This window comes from Clarias gariepinus, chromosome 13 (genome assembly GCF_024256425.1).
Source record: "Clarias gariepinus isolate MV-2021 ecotype Netherlands chromosome 13, CGAR_prim_01v2, whole genome shotgun sequence".
NCBI lineage: Eukaryota > Metazoa > Chordata > Actinopteri > Siluriformes > Clariidae > Clarias > Clarias gariepinus.
In genome coordinates, this window is record NC_071112.1 from 16,351,644 (window position 1) to 16,368,598 (window position 16,955).

Genomic DNA, 16,955 nt, shown 5'->3' on the forward strand with positions numbered 1-16,955 from the left:
CATGGGAATTCTTCGCAGGCCTGGCCTGCTGCTGATTTACAATGATTGGATTAATCAGGACAAGCACACGAGAGCTTAAGCACCTCAACACATGCATGACAACACCATTTACAAGACCTTAATGCTCATAATCCCTAAATCGGACCTGTACACCGTCATCAGGTTTGCGAGCTATACTATGAACAAGCTTTACACAAGAGGAAAACTCTGTGCAGCTGTGCGTGTGCTGAGTCCTCGTCCTTCACAGTCTACACTTATATCTGTATGGGGTTACAAAATGAAATGGAGGAATATAAGATAAGGAAAGAGCCTCCTCCCGTGTGTGTGTTTATTAAAGAGGTGGTCTAGCTACAGGGTGGAGGATATTAGATGATTTATCAAAAGAATGAAATTACCATTGAGATGTGCTAAAAAAAAAAGAGAGAAGAAAAAAAAATCATATCTTGAGTGTCTTGCATTAGAGCTATTTTCTTAGAGAACAAGATTGGAGAGGATAATGGTCTCCTGGTGATTTAGTTAACATTGACAAAGAAGGGGAATGCCTGAGGCTGTCTGAAGCAGCTGCATGAAACTCATCTCTCACTCACTTTCATTCGCACATACATTCTCACTTTTTTTCCTTCATACTCCTCCTCTTTCTCTCTCTCGCTCTTTTTCACACTCTGTCTCAGGAAGTACTGCTGAAAGCCATGCTGGACTGTGGCCAGTTGTGAATTATAAATGACTCCTAACACACAAAATGTTAAAGTCCTATCATCTGTCACTGTTATACAACAGTGTACAACATGTGTGTGTGTGTGTGTGTGTGTGTGTGTGTGGGTAGGTGGGTGGTTCTGTGTGTGTTTGTCTCAGCTACCAAATTTCCCATTTGAAATCCATAACGTGGACTACACAGACTAAACATTAAGTTTTGACTGCAGTCTTTATGAGCGCTTACCTCTTTGACTCTCTGGATCATTGGCTGGAGCCAGTCTGTGTTCACCTCACAGTGGCTGTCCAGGAAGGTAAGGATAGAAGCTGACGCAGCGCCGGCTCCCCTCACCCGTGACCTGATTAAACCTGCCAAATGCACAAAACAACATTTCACCAAAAGGCAATTTTTGGAACATTCATAAAACATCTTTTGCTCTGTCTCCTGGAAAGTAATAAAAGCAATAATATAGTCTCAAAAACAAGTATTTTCATTACCTTTAAAGAAATGACCCCTTTAAAAACAAAGCACTTTTTTTTTTTTACTTGTTCACCTTAAAGCAAATTGTTACGCAACTATTATTATCTTTCTATTATTATCGTTCATTTTTTTTTTCAAAAACATTGAGTCATTTGATCTGTAAGGTTTGTTACGCTGCATGCTCTCCTCCCATTTCCTAACTAGGATTGAGAGCTGACCTGCATACAGTGGGTGGGTTGTCTGGGGTGTAGGATCAATGCCTCAGTGTAGGAATCTTTCACTAATTGCAGTAAACCAGAGAATGTACTGTAAATTTGAAGACACCAACAAATTCAACGAGTTTAAGGGGTTAAAGTCAGGCCAAAGATTCCAATGCTATCACTTCCAGGCTGATGGAGCTCAGTACATTCTTGGTAACTTCACCAAACAGCCAAGTTTTCGGCTTAGAACACCAAATGTCATCTGACTGAAAGGCCAAACACACAGATCCAGTTACATCCTTCTACATTTCTACTGACAATCAAGAAATGAAAGCACTAAAGTCTAATGGCGAGACATCTTACATACAGACCTGAATGGCAGAATTTCAGATTTACTGATAAGTCTGGGTTTCAGGGTTACATACTTTGTACAAATGCCAAAATGCTGACAGTAAAAAAAAAAAAATGAATGCAATCATCTTCTGCGGTTTTGAAAACACTTAATAATAAGCCTCATTACATGAATACACAGAGTCAAACGAAAAAATTTATACACACTATAGGACAAGAAAAGTTGTATTATGTATATTATATTAATATGATATTTACAATATTATTATTATTATTATTATCCGATAATATACATCAATATATAATGTATTGTTTATCAATTAATTAAATTTTTTAAATTAATTTTTAACTTTTTTTTATTTTCCTGAAGTGTGTATACAGTACATTTCTTTGGCTGACTATGTACAAAAAGCTGGCACAATTACCCATACTTGATATTAATTCATGTTTATGCCAAAAAGAAGTGCTTGATATGATCATTAGGTTAGAGAAAAAAAAAAGCTCTGAACCCTGAACACTCACCCTCTCGTCGCTCATTTCTCAGACAGCGCACTTTGGGAATTTGCGAGAGCAGCTGGCAATCCTCAGCTAAGGACAAAAAACCCATCAGATTACTCAGTAAATACACACACACACACACACACACACACCTACACACACACAGACACAAATAATACCCTTAAAACTCATCCTGCATAGCTGGTATGCAGCTCGCATATGCATTCTATTTCCACATATATTTGGTTATGTTTGCCTTTATATAATGTTTACTTGCTCCAAATTCAGATAAACTACTAATTAAACAAATTCAGCAGAAGACGAAGAGCTTCAGAAAGCTGGAACAGCATCAATACACATTTTCCTCTTCAATTTAATGAATATGAAATCAGTCTATAGAAACACGCATTATGCTTATGAAATGCTGTCTCATTAAAATACACCAACTGTTTCTAAACGCTCATTTGGCAAAAAAAAAAAAGAACACAAAGTTAATACAATCCTCCCAAAATAGCACAGTGTAATGCCACCATATGGACGTGTTCCAGACTGTGGTATCAATGTTTCTAGATTTTGATAGAACAGAGCAACTCATTAACTTTAAATTACCAAGCCTTAGGAAAAGAAATTGATACATCCACCTGTCAAGATGAAATAATTATAGAGGCCTATGATTAAAACGCATTATTAAAATGCACAAATATGTTACAGATTAACAAAAAATGTCCCATAACAAAAGCCTAAATAAAAAAAATGTAACAGTCTGTGCTAAGTGTGTCATCTACAAAAAAAAATTACATCTGAAATGCAAACAATGAACAACATAAAAAAAACAGATGTCTAGATGCATAGGTTTGGTGTGACTGCCTTTGTCTTTGATTACAGCACACAGCGTGGTGGCCTCATCATCACTCTTTCACAAGTTTAATCCTGGAATATCACTGTCATTATAAAAAAAAACTGCATTGATGTGATAACCTGGTCATTCAGGACATTCAGGTCGTCAGCTGACTTCATTTTATTTACATGTAACATTGGTTGAGTCTAGACCCAACCAGTTACAGCAACCCCAGATCATAACACTGCCTCCAAAGCATTGTACAGTAAGCGCTGTGCAGGATGAGTGGGTCACTTTTTACTATTCTTACCCTGATGTGCCCAACGCTCTGGAATAAGGTACATCCGGACTGTTTAGTCCCAATCCTGTGAGCTCTTATTGCTTTTAATTTCACTATGAAACATAGCTGTAATTTCTTCTGACCATTTTTTTTTACAATGCATTTTCACAAAGATTTTATATGATCTACAATCATAGCCATCCATTTTTTTGTCTCCACATCAGACCACAAAGTTGAAGTTCATTCATCATTCATTCATTTCATTATTATCTAGACACATTTTTCTCACACATACACACTTCCAAATATTTTCTTTTCTTTTCTTTTCTAGAAAAAAAAAAAATCTTTAATTTTTTTTTTGTGAAGCTGCTTTGAGACAATGACCATTGTTAAAAGCGCTATATAAATAAAATTGAATTGAATTGAATTGAATTGAAGGTTTACCTCTGGGCAGTTATTAACCCAATTCCAACAATTTTAATGTTTTATTTTCTTGATGTAGACCAATAATACTTCCTTTTCTTCTTCCTCCTCTTATTATTAATTAAATTATAATAGTGGGGTATTCTAGATTTTAGTTTTTACAGAATATGGAAAGGTTAGGACTTATAATACTGTAATAAATATGATAATTATCCATACTGTTATGTGTTCTGTAACAAAATGTATGCACATTATAAACATGATGAAAATATAATAGTTCTGTCAGTTAAAAAGTAAAAATGAACACTGCTAAAGATTTATGATACATCTGATTTTTCTACAATAACCTTATTGCCATTTATTTATTCATCCATTTAAAAAAAAACTTTTCTACTTTTAATGTTGCTCCAAGCACAGTAAGGACAACAGACAGGTGGTGAGGAGAAGAGTAAGCTCTGGATCACCACGAAGGCAAAAGTCAAGCGTACTTTCTCATATACAGTACACTATCAAATGCAGAATAATGCCTGACAGCAACACTTTATACCACGCACCTATGCCTGCACAGACTTGTATTATCTATGTCATATTTTTCCATTGTAAAAGTATGTTACAGTTGGAATAAGAGACATCCTGACATAGACACAAACAGCCAGAGAGACTGATGTAGATCTCAGGGTGTATGTTAAAGCAGGCAATGTGTCAACATTACTAAACTGTAAGGCCATCGAGTTGCTTGGAGAACTCTTTGCGTGTCACATGTACAGTAGGTTTATATCAAGTACAGTGATCATGCTGCTGGATTAAGACTAGTCTTAACAGGATTTAAACTTCGGTTTCTACATCCTACAAATGCCCTTAGAATTCTCTCGCAGCTATTCGTACAGCTCTACAAGGGTCTATATATTAAATTATTATTAGAGCAAGGAAAGGAAAGTGTACTAAGAATCCATTTTTATTGAGCATTCTAAATATTATTTTTAATCAAGCTTGTATTTAAACAAGGGATTTTAGAATCCACAAAAATATTTTTACGTATGCAAATGCGTTTTTATACACAGGGCAGGGTTAATACAATTCTGGATCCATTGGTATTTTTTTTCTTGTATGAAATTTTATATTTTTCTTTTTACTTCAGTTCCAAAAGACCCAAGTTTCAACACTAACAAAAGAAAAATCTAACAGAACCAAACCCAACACCACTCCACCCTTTTTTTCTCTTCAGAACAATCGCTGCACTGAACAAGGAAATCGTCTCTGCATAATACAACATGCATTTTCCGTAATTTATATACAGCCTTTGGATTGAGACTTTTGGATCCTGCCATCCTGCATTTTTATACGGACGCTAGTAATATACTGCCTGGGTAAAGACAAAGCCATACACTCTAAGATTACATTCAGTCACCCTTAGCTTTGAGTGCACAACACAATATAAGGGTCAGTTCATGTGTGAAAATAATTCCTCATGCTCACAGAACCATTCTTTCGATATTTAAGTCCTACAATATCCCTGCGCCATCAGGGAAGAAAAACTCCCTGGAGAGGCTTGTACAGTGACTACTATACTACATGATGGGTACATCCGTTCATGTTCTTCCTTTTTTACTCTCTTGACGTGCATATCGCTCTAGAATAGTGTCATTCTGAACTCATCTCAACTCAAAGTCCAAACTTTATGCTCCCTATCAAATCGTAGCCTTTTTCTGATTAGTCTCACTAACAAGTGGTTTTCCTTCGGCCTCACAGCTGTTTAGGTCCTAATCCTGTGAGTTCTCATCACATTGTGTGCTTATGGAAATTATTTTAATTACACTATTAAACCTAGCTACAGTTTTTACTGCTTATATTTTACCATGCAACTTTACCATGTGTTTAAGTGATCTTTTTCTAACCACACAAAGTTGATGCTTCAGCACTATCCTTCTGGTTTTGATAACACCGTACGTTAAAGGGTTCTTAACCCAGTTCCAGTCATTTCAAAATGCCATAGTTGTTTTCTTTGCTTGATGCAAGATAATTTGACCATTCTGAAATATTGACTTTTTGGTCCAGACAGTGTATACAGTATGTAGCCTTTTGATGTACTGCTCTGCAAAATGATGATTCAGAAGGTAAACAAAGCATGTGTGGAGATCAAAGTATAAAGTTCACATGTTCAATCTTGTTCTTACTGCATTTAAAAACTCTCTTTTGTGTTATCTTTGATTGCTTATTTTAACCCACAAAGTGTTAAGTGCATTTGCTGTGTTCGTACCTGCCCGACGGTATAAACTTACACTGAATAAATGCTGCAAATATAAATGAACCCCTTACACGCACTAGGCCTGGCAAGCAGAATCTTACTATCACATCCAGCTTGGCTTCTTACTTGAGCGGTAAACAGAGCCAAGCTAACAGAAACAGCTTTCTGGCTCATTTGTAAGCAAAACTGAATATGAATAAACAAACACCCACTCAATCAGATACACAATTATGCACATATGACTAACTATGTTGCAATATAAGCCTATAATAAATACCAGCAGTCAGTGCATCCAATCGCTCAGTGTGTTTAAGTGTGTGCATGCATCAGGGGTAGCTTGGTGGTTAAGGTGTTGAACTGCTGACCAGGATGTCCCTGATTCGAGTCCCCGGTTCGAGTACAGTATCTGTGGGTTGCCCCTGTTGCACCCTCAAATACAATCGGCGTTGAGCTGGCAACTCGACCCTGTAAATAACTTTCACAGAAACGACAGATCGGGCGGCACGTAGACGCACATACATGCATCCAATAGGTACGTACTGTAGTAGAGAGAGTGTCAGACTGAGCTCATCAGCATCTGTTAAACAGGATATGTTGATTCCTAACCTAACAACAGTACATTTATAACATGTGAAAACAATTACACTAGTTCTTCAGCTCAGATGATTGAGCTTATTTTATTCTCCATGACTAATAGAAGAATTGGATCGCGGTCGTATTCCTGCTTTCCCACAGCTGCTCCGAGGCCGAGATCCTAGTTAATTCATTGCCACTCTTATCCGTGCATGTTGGTCTGAGTAAATAGTACGGTATACTCTCCTGGGTTTTCTGCACTCTGCCTTTAATGAAGCTTATTTATCTTTCCATGACTAGAGGAGAGTTCAATGTGTTTTATATTTTTGTAATGGTACCGTGAGATCCAGTCATCCATTTAGAAATCCATTAAATAAAAGTAGAATGTCCAGGGCGTAGGTAGAAAATGTAATCACTTCAGTATATCCCTCTGTTTATGTGCAAGTGTGTGTGTGTGTGTGTGTGTGTTTGTGCATGTGTGCATGAGCCAGAGGATGTAAATATAATGGAAGAAAAGAACTTACGGTCAGAGCTGAAGTCATCTACAAGAATAATTTCTTGTATCAGATGGGGTGGACTTCTCATTAATACACTAAAGGAGAGAGGGAGGGACGGACAGTGTGTGTGTGTACATGTGTTGAAAGTAACATCGCTAACATGCTGTATTAGTACAAGTACTTATTCATTGCAGTCTGCATGTATCTGTTGTTACCTTTTAACGGTGCGCAATAGGGTGGAGCGAGCTTCATTGTGGAAGGTGATGATGATGCTGGTGGAGGGCAGGTCAGGGTCAAATGTCACTGAGGCACATCTGAAAGGTAGCAAACATGTGTGTGTGTGATTGTACAGTCCTCCATGAGAGTACATTGTGGTAACTGTACTTGGAATCTAGGACCATGGCTTGCTTAGATACAGTTTTTTATTCTCTCATCTGTGTCTTCCTGGAATCCCTGTATACAAGAAAGTGTCAAACCTCAGCCTGTAGAATTTATTTTTATTAACTTTTAGGAGCGAGATCAGCTCTATAGGGAGGATGCTTAAACAAGTTTTTGTAGAGTGTCGAAAGTGTGGGCCGAAGTGTGTAGAAGTGCATTGTCATGCAAGATCACAACGCCCTTGGATAGCCGTCCTCTGCATTTAATCCGAAGGTTGGGCTTCAGCTCTTCAATGAGCGCCTTTCTGTAATGCGCGCTAATGATTGTTGAACTTTTTTTTCCTGATAATGTTCCAGTACTGGCCCTTGAGAATGACCAAAAAATGTAAGCATCAATTTTCTAGCTGACGGTTGACTTTTTAACCTTTTCTTGGTCAACGATTGAGGATGTTTCCATTCCAAACCCTTCTGTTTACTCTCAGGCTCGTAGTGATAAATCCGTGTCTCGTCACCAGTAATGATTCTCTTTAAGAAACTTTCACCTTCCTTAGAGTTTAGGTCCAAATTTTACTTGCAGATATCCAAAATGCTTCTGTTTATGCTTTTCCGTGAGTTGTTTCGAGAGCAGTAACACCCTCAGACCACAAAAAACAAATCACTGCACGCTGCCCTTTTTCTGTGAAAATCGTTAGTGGGGCATCCATTAAAATTTTTACCACAGTAACAAATGAACTGAAGTAACACGTTCATACCTGTCTGGCAGTGACTGGGGAGACAGTAGGCTTGAACAAAAAGCACTGATAAGACTGTCAACAGAATAAGCGTCGAGCGACAGAAGTTTCAATATAACTCGAGTGTGGATAATTTTTTGACTCTTGTACAATACACACACACACACACACACACACACACACACACACACATATACACACACACACACACACACACACACACACACACATACATACATACAATGGGCTAATTGTTTCCTTATTTTTCCTAGATCGTTTTTAAATCATAAATTATTTGTGAATGTAAATTAGGGCTGCAGGATTTGATAAAAAAATACATTGTAATTATTTTGACTGATATGTCAAACTGCAATATTTAACTAAGAGCAAATAAAGGCACAGATGATCTCAGTAGGAGGATGTTTGACAATATTTATTTAACACCTCAAAAGTATTTTAACAAAAAACATTAAAAATTAAACTATTGACAAACTCTTCATAAATTCCATGCAAATATGACTATGCACACATTTCCTGTAATGAATTGCAGCTTTCTGTGTCCATATTGCGACTTCAATTTATGAATTAAAATTATTTGTGCAAGTAGTTGTAATATTCACCTTATTATAAAAAATTATTTGTGCAATTATTGTAATATTAGTTTAATTGTATTAGTAGTAGTTCATAGTATTGTTATTGTAGTATTAGGTGTAATAAGCACTTGTAGCCTATCTTCTTTTATGTTATTATTATTATTAATAATAATAATAATAATAATAACACCTTTTGAAGGAATTTCCTGCATCGTCACTGTGTGATCAAGTTCTTACCATTTATATGTGTATGTGTGTGTGACAGAGTGCATACAGGTTACCTGTAGTGTCGTGTGTCTCTGATGGCTCTTTCACTTCCCAGTCTGTCGCTCTCCTGCAGATTGAAAGCATGCTCTCTGTACGGATCCTCCCCTGCTTTCAGCTGTTTACTGGATAAATAGGCTTTCTCATCAAAGCCGCCCAACAGCTGAGCGTGATGTTCGGCTCGGGGAGGATGGGTCACCTTAAATACAGAGAGAGGAACAGAGGGGGAGAGCGGAAGGGGTAGAGATAACAACAGAACACAAGAATTGGAAAACAGGACATGCAGACAGAGGAGCAGAGAGCAATGCTTCTATTCATCACTCATCTTAAAGTGAAGCTTTAAAATGTTTCAGGTTTTTATTAACCTTTCCTTAGACCTCATGAACTTGTCCAAAGCATTTACAACACCTTATTAACTCGAGTATGATTTGTTAGATGTCTCCTTGTAGGTTAGCCCCTTGAGACCTAAATGTCCTCATATGAGGACAAGACTTTTCCCTTCCAACTAAATTGTCTAGATATCCTTATATAGTTCTTACATGAATACCAGTACAATTCTTCTGCCAAACGTCTTTCTGTGTGAAGACGATGGTTTAATTTAGAGATATTTGCAGAGGTGCAAATAAAAAGAATCAGTGAGGAGAGAATGTATTGTAACGTCCACTAACAGTAACTGAGGAAGCACTGAATGTAATGCAATTTCTTAAAAAAAATAAAAAAAAAACATTTTTATGTAAACAGGAGCAAAAATTAATTAAATTCCAAATATTTTATGTTCAAATCAGGTTTTACTTCACTTAATAATAAATGATTAACAATATTAATGTAGTATTATTATTATTACTGTTATAATTATTATTACCTATATGATGCAGTTATTATAACAAATTATTATAATAAATTATTTCAGTCCTTGTCCAGCATCTATATGTTCTACAGTTAATACTACTGTATGCCAATAGCATCTCTTCTGTCAAAAGCAATCTTAAGAGCAAAGAAACGAGGCCGGGTTAAAGGCAACATTGAAACTTTCTGGTGAAAAAAATATTTAAAAAACATGAAATTCTGTCATCCCTGGCAAGATATATTTCAGTTATTAGAATCATTAGTAGGCAGAAGAGGGCAGATGCATTTGGAGCTAATTAACAGCAGTAACTGTACGTGTAAGTGTGACCTACACTATGTGTGAGAAATCCCTGTCTCAGAATCTCTGGCTTTAAAAAAAAAAAAAGAAAAAAAAAGACAAGTTTGAATTCTAAACTTTCCCAGAGCTGTTTTGCACTCTATGATGTGACACAAAACATGACGCAATTCAAAAGGAGTCGGAGTAACAGTAGCATGTCTTTGTAATGCCATGTAATAATCGCGTCATTCGTCACTGCTGTTACATTTATTTAATTATAATTAACAATGAAAATATAGTAATAACTATAATTATTCTGTACAGGTTTGACTATCTAAATGTACTCTGCTGCTTAAGCTATAGTGATTATATCGGTAGTTTTCATTGTTTATCTAAACATGGCAAATGATGTTAAATTGGCAGGAACGCATAATAAGCTGCCAGATGAAAAGACATGAAGGCAGCACGATTAAGAGGGTGTGTGTAAAGGGAGTGATGGAGAAAACCAAATAGGCAGTATTGTTCAATTTGCTGTTATTAACGATCTGTCGAGAAAAGCTTAACTTACGTTTCCAAACTCTATGACTTCACTTTCCATTACAGGGGAGGAAGAAAAGAATTTGATACTTTTTATTCGTAATCCTACAAATTATAAAAGAACAGACCATCATGAAAGGCTGGAACCATCCCTGCGTCTCATCTGGCGTCACAGGGACACATAGATGGTCCGTTCCTTCTTCTGTCCTGATCCACATATGGTGTTTGATCTTTATCCTAAGATACTGAGCACAGCGCATCTGGACAGAATTAAACGCTCAGCATCTTAACTGGGCGTACAAATTGCTAAACAGAATGCCAAATGCGGTAATGTTCTAAACGATTTAAATTTTTAATGCTTATGCAAATGTGCGATGCTGCGTGTGCAAAAATAGCCATAATGAGATGAATCTGCCCATGAATTCGCAAGATCTGCAATGTCAGATAATAGCTGCACAGGCAGACTGCAAGCCCTCACTGTACTGACAGGTTTCACTCAGATTAATTTAGGTAAAGAACACCTGGTCTCTCGAGCAAGTGGGATTTACTGTACAAGAGCTCTAAATGACAGAAAATGAATCAGTTTTGAGAACAGAGGTTACTTTAGAAACTGCTTCATGATGGTCAAGAAGAGGATGAAGGTAAATCCGATTTACCAAAACCTGAACTTATAATGCCTGACAGAAAAAAACCCCTAAGTAATTCTTTTATTCTATAATAAAAAAATCCTTGACCTGCAGTGAAAAAAATCTGATTCATGCTCTGGAGCAACTGATTAGCTCGATAAAAATTCAATGTATGAAATCCTATGATGAAATATTTCTCATAAACCCTCACATGCTCTTAGACGTTTATATTGCATTGAGCAAGCTACTTAAGTACACTTTATATACAGTGAAGATCTACAAACTGTAAAGAGCTGCTCAATGCAATATAAACATCTAAGCCTCACTACATACTGTAGGAAAGATAACAAGCCTGACCTTAACAGCAAATCAAGCACACATGAGTGTTCTCGGTTCTAGAATTCCAATTTCTTTCCATCATTCCACCTAAAATGTGCATTTTAATCCAAAAACTAATTTAAATCCCCAGGGCAAAAAAGTCTGTTAAGAATAAATAAATTAAGGATGCAATACAGCACTATCAGATCAGCAGAAATGCAAATGATGCATTGAAATGAACCATGCCAAAAGCAAAGAAAAAAAGAAGTTAAGAAAAAAAATCATGTATAAGTATATATTTAATAATAAATTGACACTCTCTCTCTCTCATTATCTATTCCGTTATGTCCTGTATATAGGGTGGCAGGGGAGCCTGGAGCCTATCTCAGGAAACTTAGGGAATGAGGTAGGGTACATCCTGGACAGGGTGCCAATCCTTTACACACTCACATTACAGGCAATTTTGGAATGCGAATTAGCCTAATCTGCATGGCTTTAGACTGTGAAAAAAAAAAACGGAGTACCCACCAAACACAGAGAGAACATTTAAACTCCATGCACACAGAGGCGGAAATCGAACAAACTCCATGCACACAGAGGCAGGAATCGAACCCGGCCCCTGGACGTGCTAGGCAACAGTGCTAGCCACTGTACCACTAATATTAAACTAACAGTTTATGAGAAACATCAGCCTTGTGAATACATATTAGGCATTAATAAAATAAGGATCCACGATAGTGCAGTAACTACCGCATTATGGTTACTATGGGTGTTTCAACAACATGCAAGAAAAGATATTCAAAATCTCAAAAAAAAAAGTCAGCGCTAAACAAAGAGTCACAAATCTAATAAAACCTCTTATTGGATTAGTCTGCACTGAAATTGAAAATCAAATTAATTGCTGTGAGGGAATATTTATAAGGTACAAAACCAGAAATAGGCTCTTGCACAAGGACAAAATCGCTCTCTTTTGGCAACGCAGTCCTGTTAACCAGAGGCCATAAACCAGACAGTGTGTAAGAGTGTCCTTTAGAATAGAACAAGATAGGAAGTAAAAGGCCATTTCATCTCATTTTAAGGGCAGTGCCTGCAGTGCCAAATCTAAAAAGGCAGATCAAATATCAAAGCAGCAGGCTAAATTGAGAGGACGATCGTGTCCTACAAGTGCTGCTTTGGCTCTTGTGAACACATATCTTATTAAACGAGATGACATGCCGATCTGGATCACAGCTCTGAATGAAGTCACATGGCAAGACCGGGTGATGCACAGCATGGGCACTAACCTCATCATCTGTCAGCTTTTAGCAGACACTCCACCCTCATATTCTGATGACATGTATTTAGGACATACGCAGCACTTCTGATGCAGGGGTGCGATACTTACATCTGTATCTTGTATAATAATAATAATAATAAAGCATTTAACAGTATTGCCACAACCGTTTTGTGAAACTGGTATTTTTAAGGTCCATCATCAGAGATAGGACAGTATTTGTAAGATTTTGTTTTAATAAACAGCTTAAGACATAAAGTGATAATTTAATTTTGAAAAATTACAGCACAATTTAAACAATTAATTAATCCTGTCAGTTTTGTTTTTAATGTTAAATGATTGTTAAAACCTTGTCATTTTGATTTATTCATTTATCAGATTTTATCTAAAGTGAGTTATACTGGGGCTTAGCTGTTAAGAAATAACAACCCATCTGCTGCTTTCTAACTTCGTTCAGAATGTTACACCCTGAGCCAAAAATAACATACCAAATTGAGAATCAAAACATAAAATGTGTGATATTAGAGAATCATATAATGCATTCCACCCCTAGGTCAAAGTAAACTTGTTCTACTCTAGAAAAACGCACAAAAGTGAGAGTGGGGCAATTAAACATGAGCAAGTAAATATTAGTTAGAGAAAAGCGAGTGTATACTCTCACTGTCCACTTTAACAGGAACACCTGTACATTTAGGCAGTTTTTCCATTATGTAATCATGTGGCAGCACACACTGCACATAAAATCATGCAAATGCAGGTCAAGAGTTTCAGTTAATGTTCAAATCAAACATCTGAATAAAGAAAAAAGTGTGACCTCTCTCACTTTAACCGTGGCATGATTGTTGGTGCCAGATTAAGTATTTTACAAAATGCTGATTTACTGGGAATTTCACACACACAAAAAATCAGTCCGGAGAGTTTACACAGAATGCTGTGAATGATTTTGGATAACAGAATAAATGAGCAGGTGTTCCTATTAAAATGAACGGTGAGTACATTTCAATTTAGGTAAACACACATCAGCATACTGTACGCTTGACTAATAGATATTCTTTGTCATGCTGAACTGTGGACATTAAGTCCCAGTGGCATGCAGCTTATGGTGTGGCGAGAGAGAGCTGCTCTGTTGCTATGGAGCTCAAGGATGTGGTGGTGAAACAGGATTCAGTACAATTTCTCTTTCTCGCTGTCTGTTTCCCTTTCGCGTATAAACATAGCAACCATCTCCATTTAAACTACTGATTTCTTTTGGCAGGGTTTAAAACTAATTCACATATGATTTCCTGAATGAGTTATTTCACTTCAAGCCTGGTCTACCCATGTGTAGATTCTTTCATTTTATCTTGTATAAGATTTCCTGACATAGTTTAATAAAGCAAGTTTCATGAGCACCTTTTTTTGTTCAAATTGAGACATCATGGAACTGCATTTCCACGTGTGCTATAAACATAATTTAATAAATAAAATGATCGTTAACATTGAACACAGACCTCTAGTCAATTTGTCAAAGTGAGGGACAAAACTATAAACTATCTGCTCACTTGTCATCTGGGTTTAAAATACGGTCAGCAAAGAGAGTGTGTAAACGTTTTTTTTTTTTTCAGTAAACTGTTTCTTCTTCTGGACCTGATGAATTTCGCATCCAACTGTCAAGCGCAGACTAAACGACGGGTGTGTTTCTATAGCTCGCAAACATCTTCGTTCCAACAATCTCAGTGCAAAAGATGTGGGTTGATCTTGGACAACATGTCATTCAAAACTTCATCCAACAACCATCATTCAAGCCATGTGTGTATATATATATATATATATATATATATATATATATATACTACTGTTCTAACAGTAGGCTTAATGTTATTCATAATAACTTGTGAATCAAGTTGTTTTACAATTTGTTCAGCAAGTACAAATTGTACAGTATACATGATGCACCTTAGTGTTTCTTTTGGAGCTCTAAAATGAAAACCCTTACAAATTTAATCACTCGAGTTAAAACCAGGTAGAATGTCTTATTGACAAATGATTTAGTGATGCACCAATAACATTGTTTAACATTTTCAATACACACACAACATCAGGCATCATGACGGTAACCAAGTCAACACTCTAAAAGCATCAAGTTACACAAAACATTAGAAGTGCAACAACAGCAGGCTGTAAGACCACAAGATGGGTTGCATGTTTAATGCAAGATCAGTGTTGTGCTAGTCAACATCACACACACACATTCATGACATGAATATTTTAGTGGATTGGACAAACCTGAGCCAATAGATCCAGCCAGTATCGACTTAATACAGATAGCATCAGATGTGATGTTTATCTAAAGCCATTTTAATTTTAAAAACAGTGTGTTAAAAACTATTGTGCAGCTGAGCTATGCTGTAGAGATGAGTGTGTTCTGTGGAACTCCTGGACGCCTGCAGGTTGGTGATTCCTTCTTTCTATCTTACCTCATATAACTATGAGCAGATTCAGTTCTGGGAAATATAGCACACATGATCAGAGCCCAGAGGAACATTTTAAGCAAATTGTGCACCCCTGTTCTAGCTCTATTCTAGCCCTAGGGACTGCCCCAAATACCTATGTTTAGCTGAGGTGGAGAAAAAAGAGAGCACTGATTAGCACTCGAACCTGCATCTTTATACAAACCTGTCATGACTGGGATTAAGGTATTCACAAGATATACAACGCTCAAATATGAGGAAACCATCCATCAACACTGTGCGATGCAGAGACACATTGGGATCAAGATGCACATACACGCGCACACAGACACGCGCGCGCGCGGCTTAATTAAAGCAATGCGGTAATGTAAAACCCCGTCACTGTCCACTCGCCCCTTACTATAAGAGGAAGAGTCCTGTCCTCTCGCCGGATGTCCACTCTCCCCGAGACGGCGGGTTTTGGCCCGCGGCTTTTGACGCCCACGGCGCGCGCCTGAGACGCTGAAGAAGGGCTCGCGCGCGGCTTGTTGTCCTGCCACAGGTAATAAAAGGTGCCCAGGATCCACGCGACGGTCAGGATGGCGATGGCGTTGGCCCTAATCCTGCGCATGATGAGTGTCCATAAGGAGCAGGGCTTACGGAGCTTCAGCACGTCCCGGTGCGTGTCGGCTCCGTCCCCGGTCAAGCGCGTCTCCTTATTATTCTAAGGACTCGAGTGCGGAGATGCCTCGCGCAGCACACAGCTTCCCAGCCTGATGGAGTGGACTGCACTGTGGAAGCTGCAGCGCGGTCCTAGCGCCGCCGAGTCATCCGACGCGTTTGTGTTTGCTCTATTCCACACAAAGCGATTATCAGCTAAACACACACACACACACACACAATACTGACTCCCAGTAAGACTCCTATTTAGACCAGCTTGGTCAAGAGTTGGATTGGTGTGTTTATTTGAACATAAACGAAAATAGACAAATGTCTGTGTAATAAACACCTTCATATTATTTTGACATGTAAAGAATGTAATAGTGAAATTTAGAATACATCTCATATCTTACATAACTTTGTCAGTAGCCTGGGGTCAGAGTGCAGGGTCGGCCGGTATATGGTGCCCCTGGAGCAGACTGGGGTTAAGGGCCGTGCTCAAGAGCCCAACAGCGACAAGGGCTGGAGCTCAAACCGCTGAGCTTCTGATCAGTAATGCAGAGCATTAGCACCTTCCTTATAGATGGGGTCCTGTCCATGTCCAGGATCCCACTGGACAAATACAAAAAAAAGCGTTTTTTTCTAGACTAGCAAGGTGTTTTATCTTGTAAATGTTATCTAATTTGTGCATTAACTGTAGGCCCAGATTCTAAACAAATTGGTCAGTTGAAAACTACTGAACCAAATCAGACTATAAAGATACATCAGTATCCAGGGCCGAGGGTGTGATTTATTCCAATCTCGACAAACCATGTCTTTATTAAGGTTGCATTGCACGATGATCCACTAAAAAAAAGATTCTAATGCTACAGCATAAACACTAAGGAGGATCAGGTGTCACCATACTGTTGGCATTATATTATTCTACTGAACATAAATAAATCATAA

General features: G+C 37.7%; 1 protein-coding gene across 1 annotated transcript in view; it reads right to left on the reverse strand.

Annotated features, from left to right (window-relative positions):
• galnt16 (UDP-N-acetyl-alpha-D-galactosamine:polypeptide N-acetylgalactosaminyltransferase 16) overlaps positions 1-16,119 on the reverse strand; it is a 38,745-nt gene extending 22,626 nt beyond the window's left edge. Inside the window, exons 1-6 of the mRNA XM_053510386.1 lie at positions 15,769-16,119; positions 9,059-9,240; positions 7,292-7,390; positions 7,104-7,171; positions 2,245-2,310; positions 938-1,059 (exon numbers count right to left, since the gene is read on the reverse strand). Coding sequence (XP_053366361.1) covers positions 938-1,059; positions 2,245-2,310; positions 7,104-7,171; positions 7,292-7,390; positions 9,059-9,240; positions 15,769-15,978 — 747 coding nt within the window. The 5' untranslated portion in view covers positions 15,979-16,119. The remainder of the gene's footprint in view (positions 1-937; positions 1,060-2,244; positions 2,311-7,103; positions 7,172-7,291; positions 7,391-9,058; positions 9,241-15,768) is intronic.
• Positions 16,120-16,955: the final 836 nt, after the last annotated feature.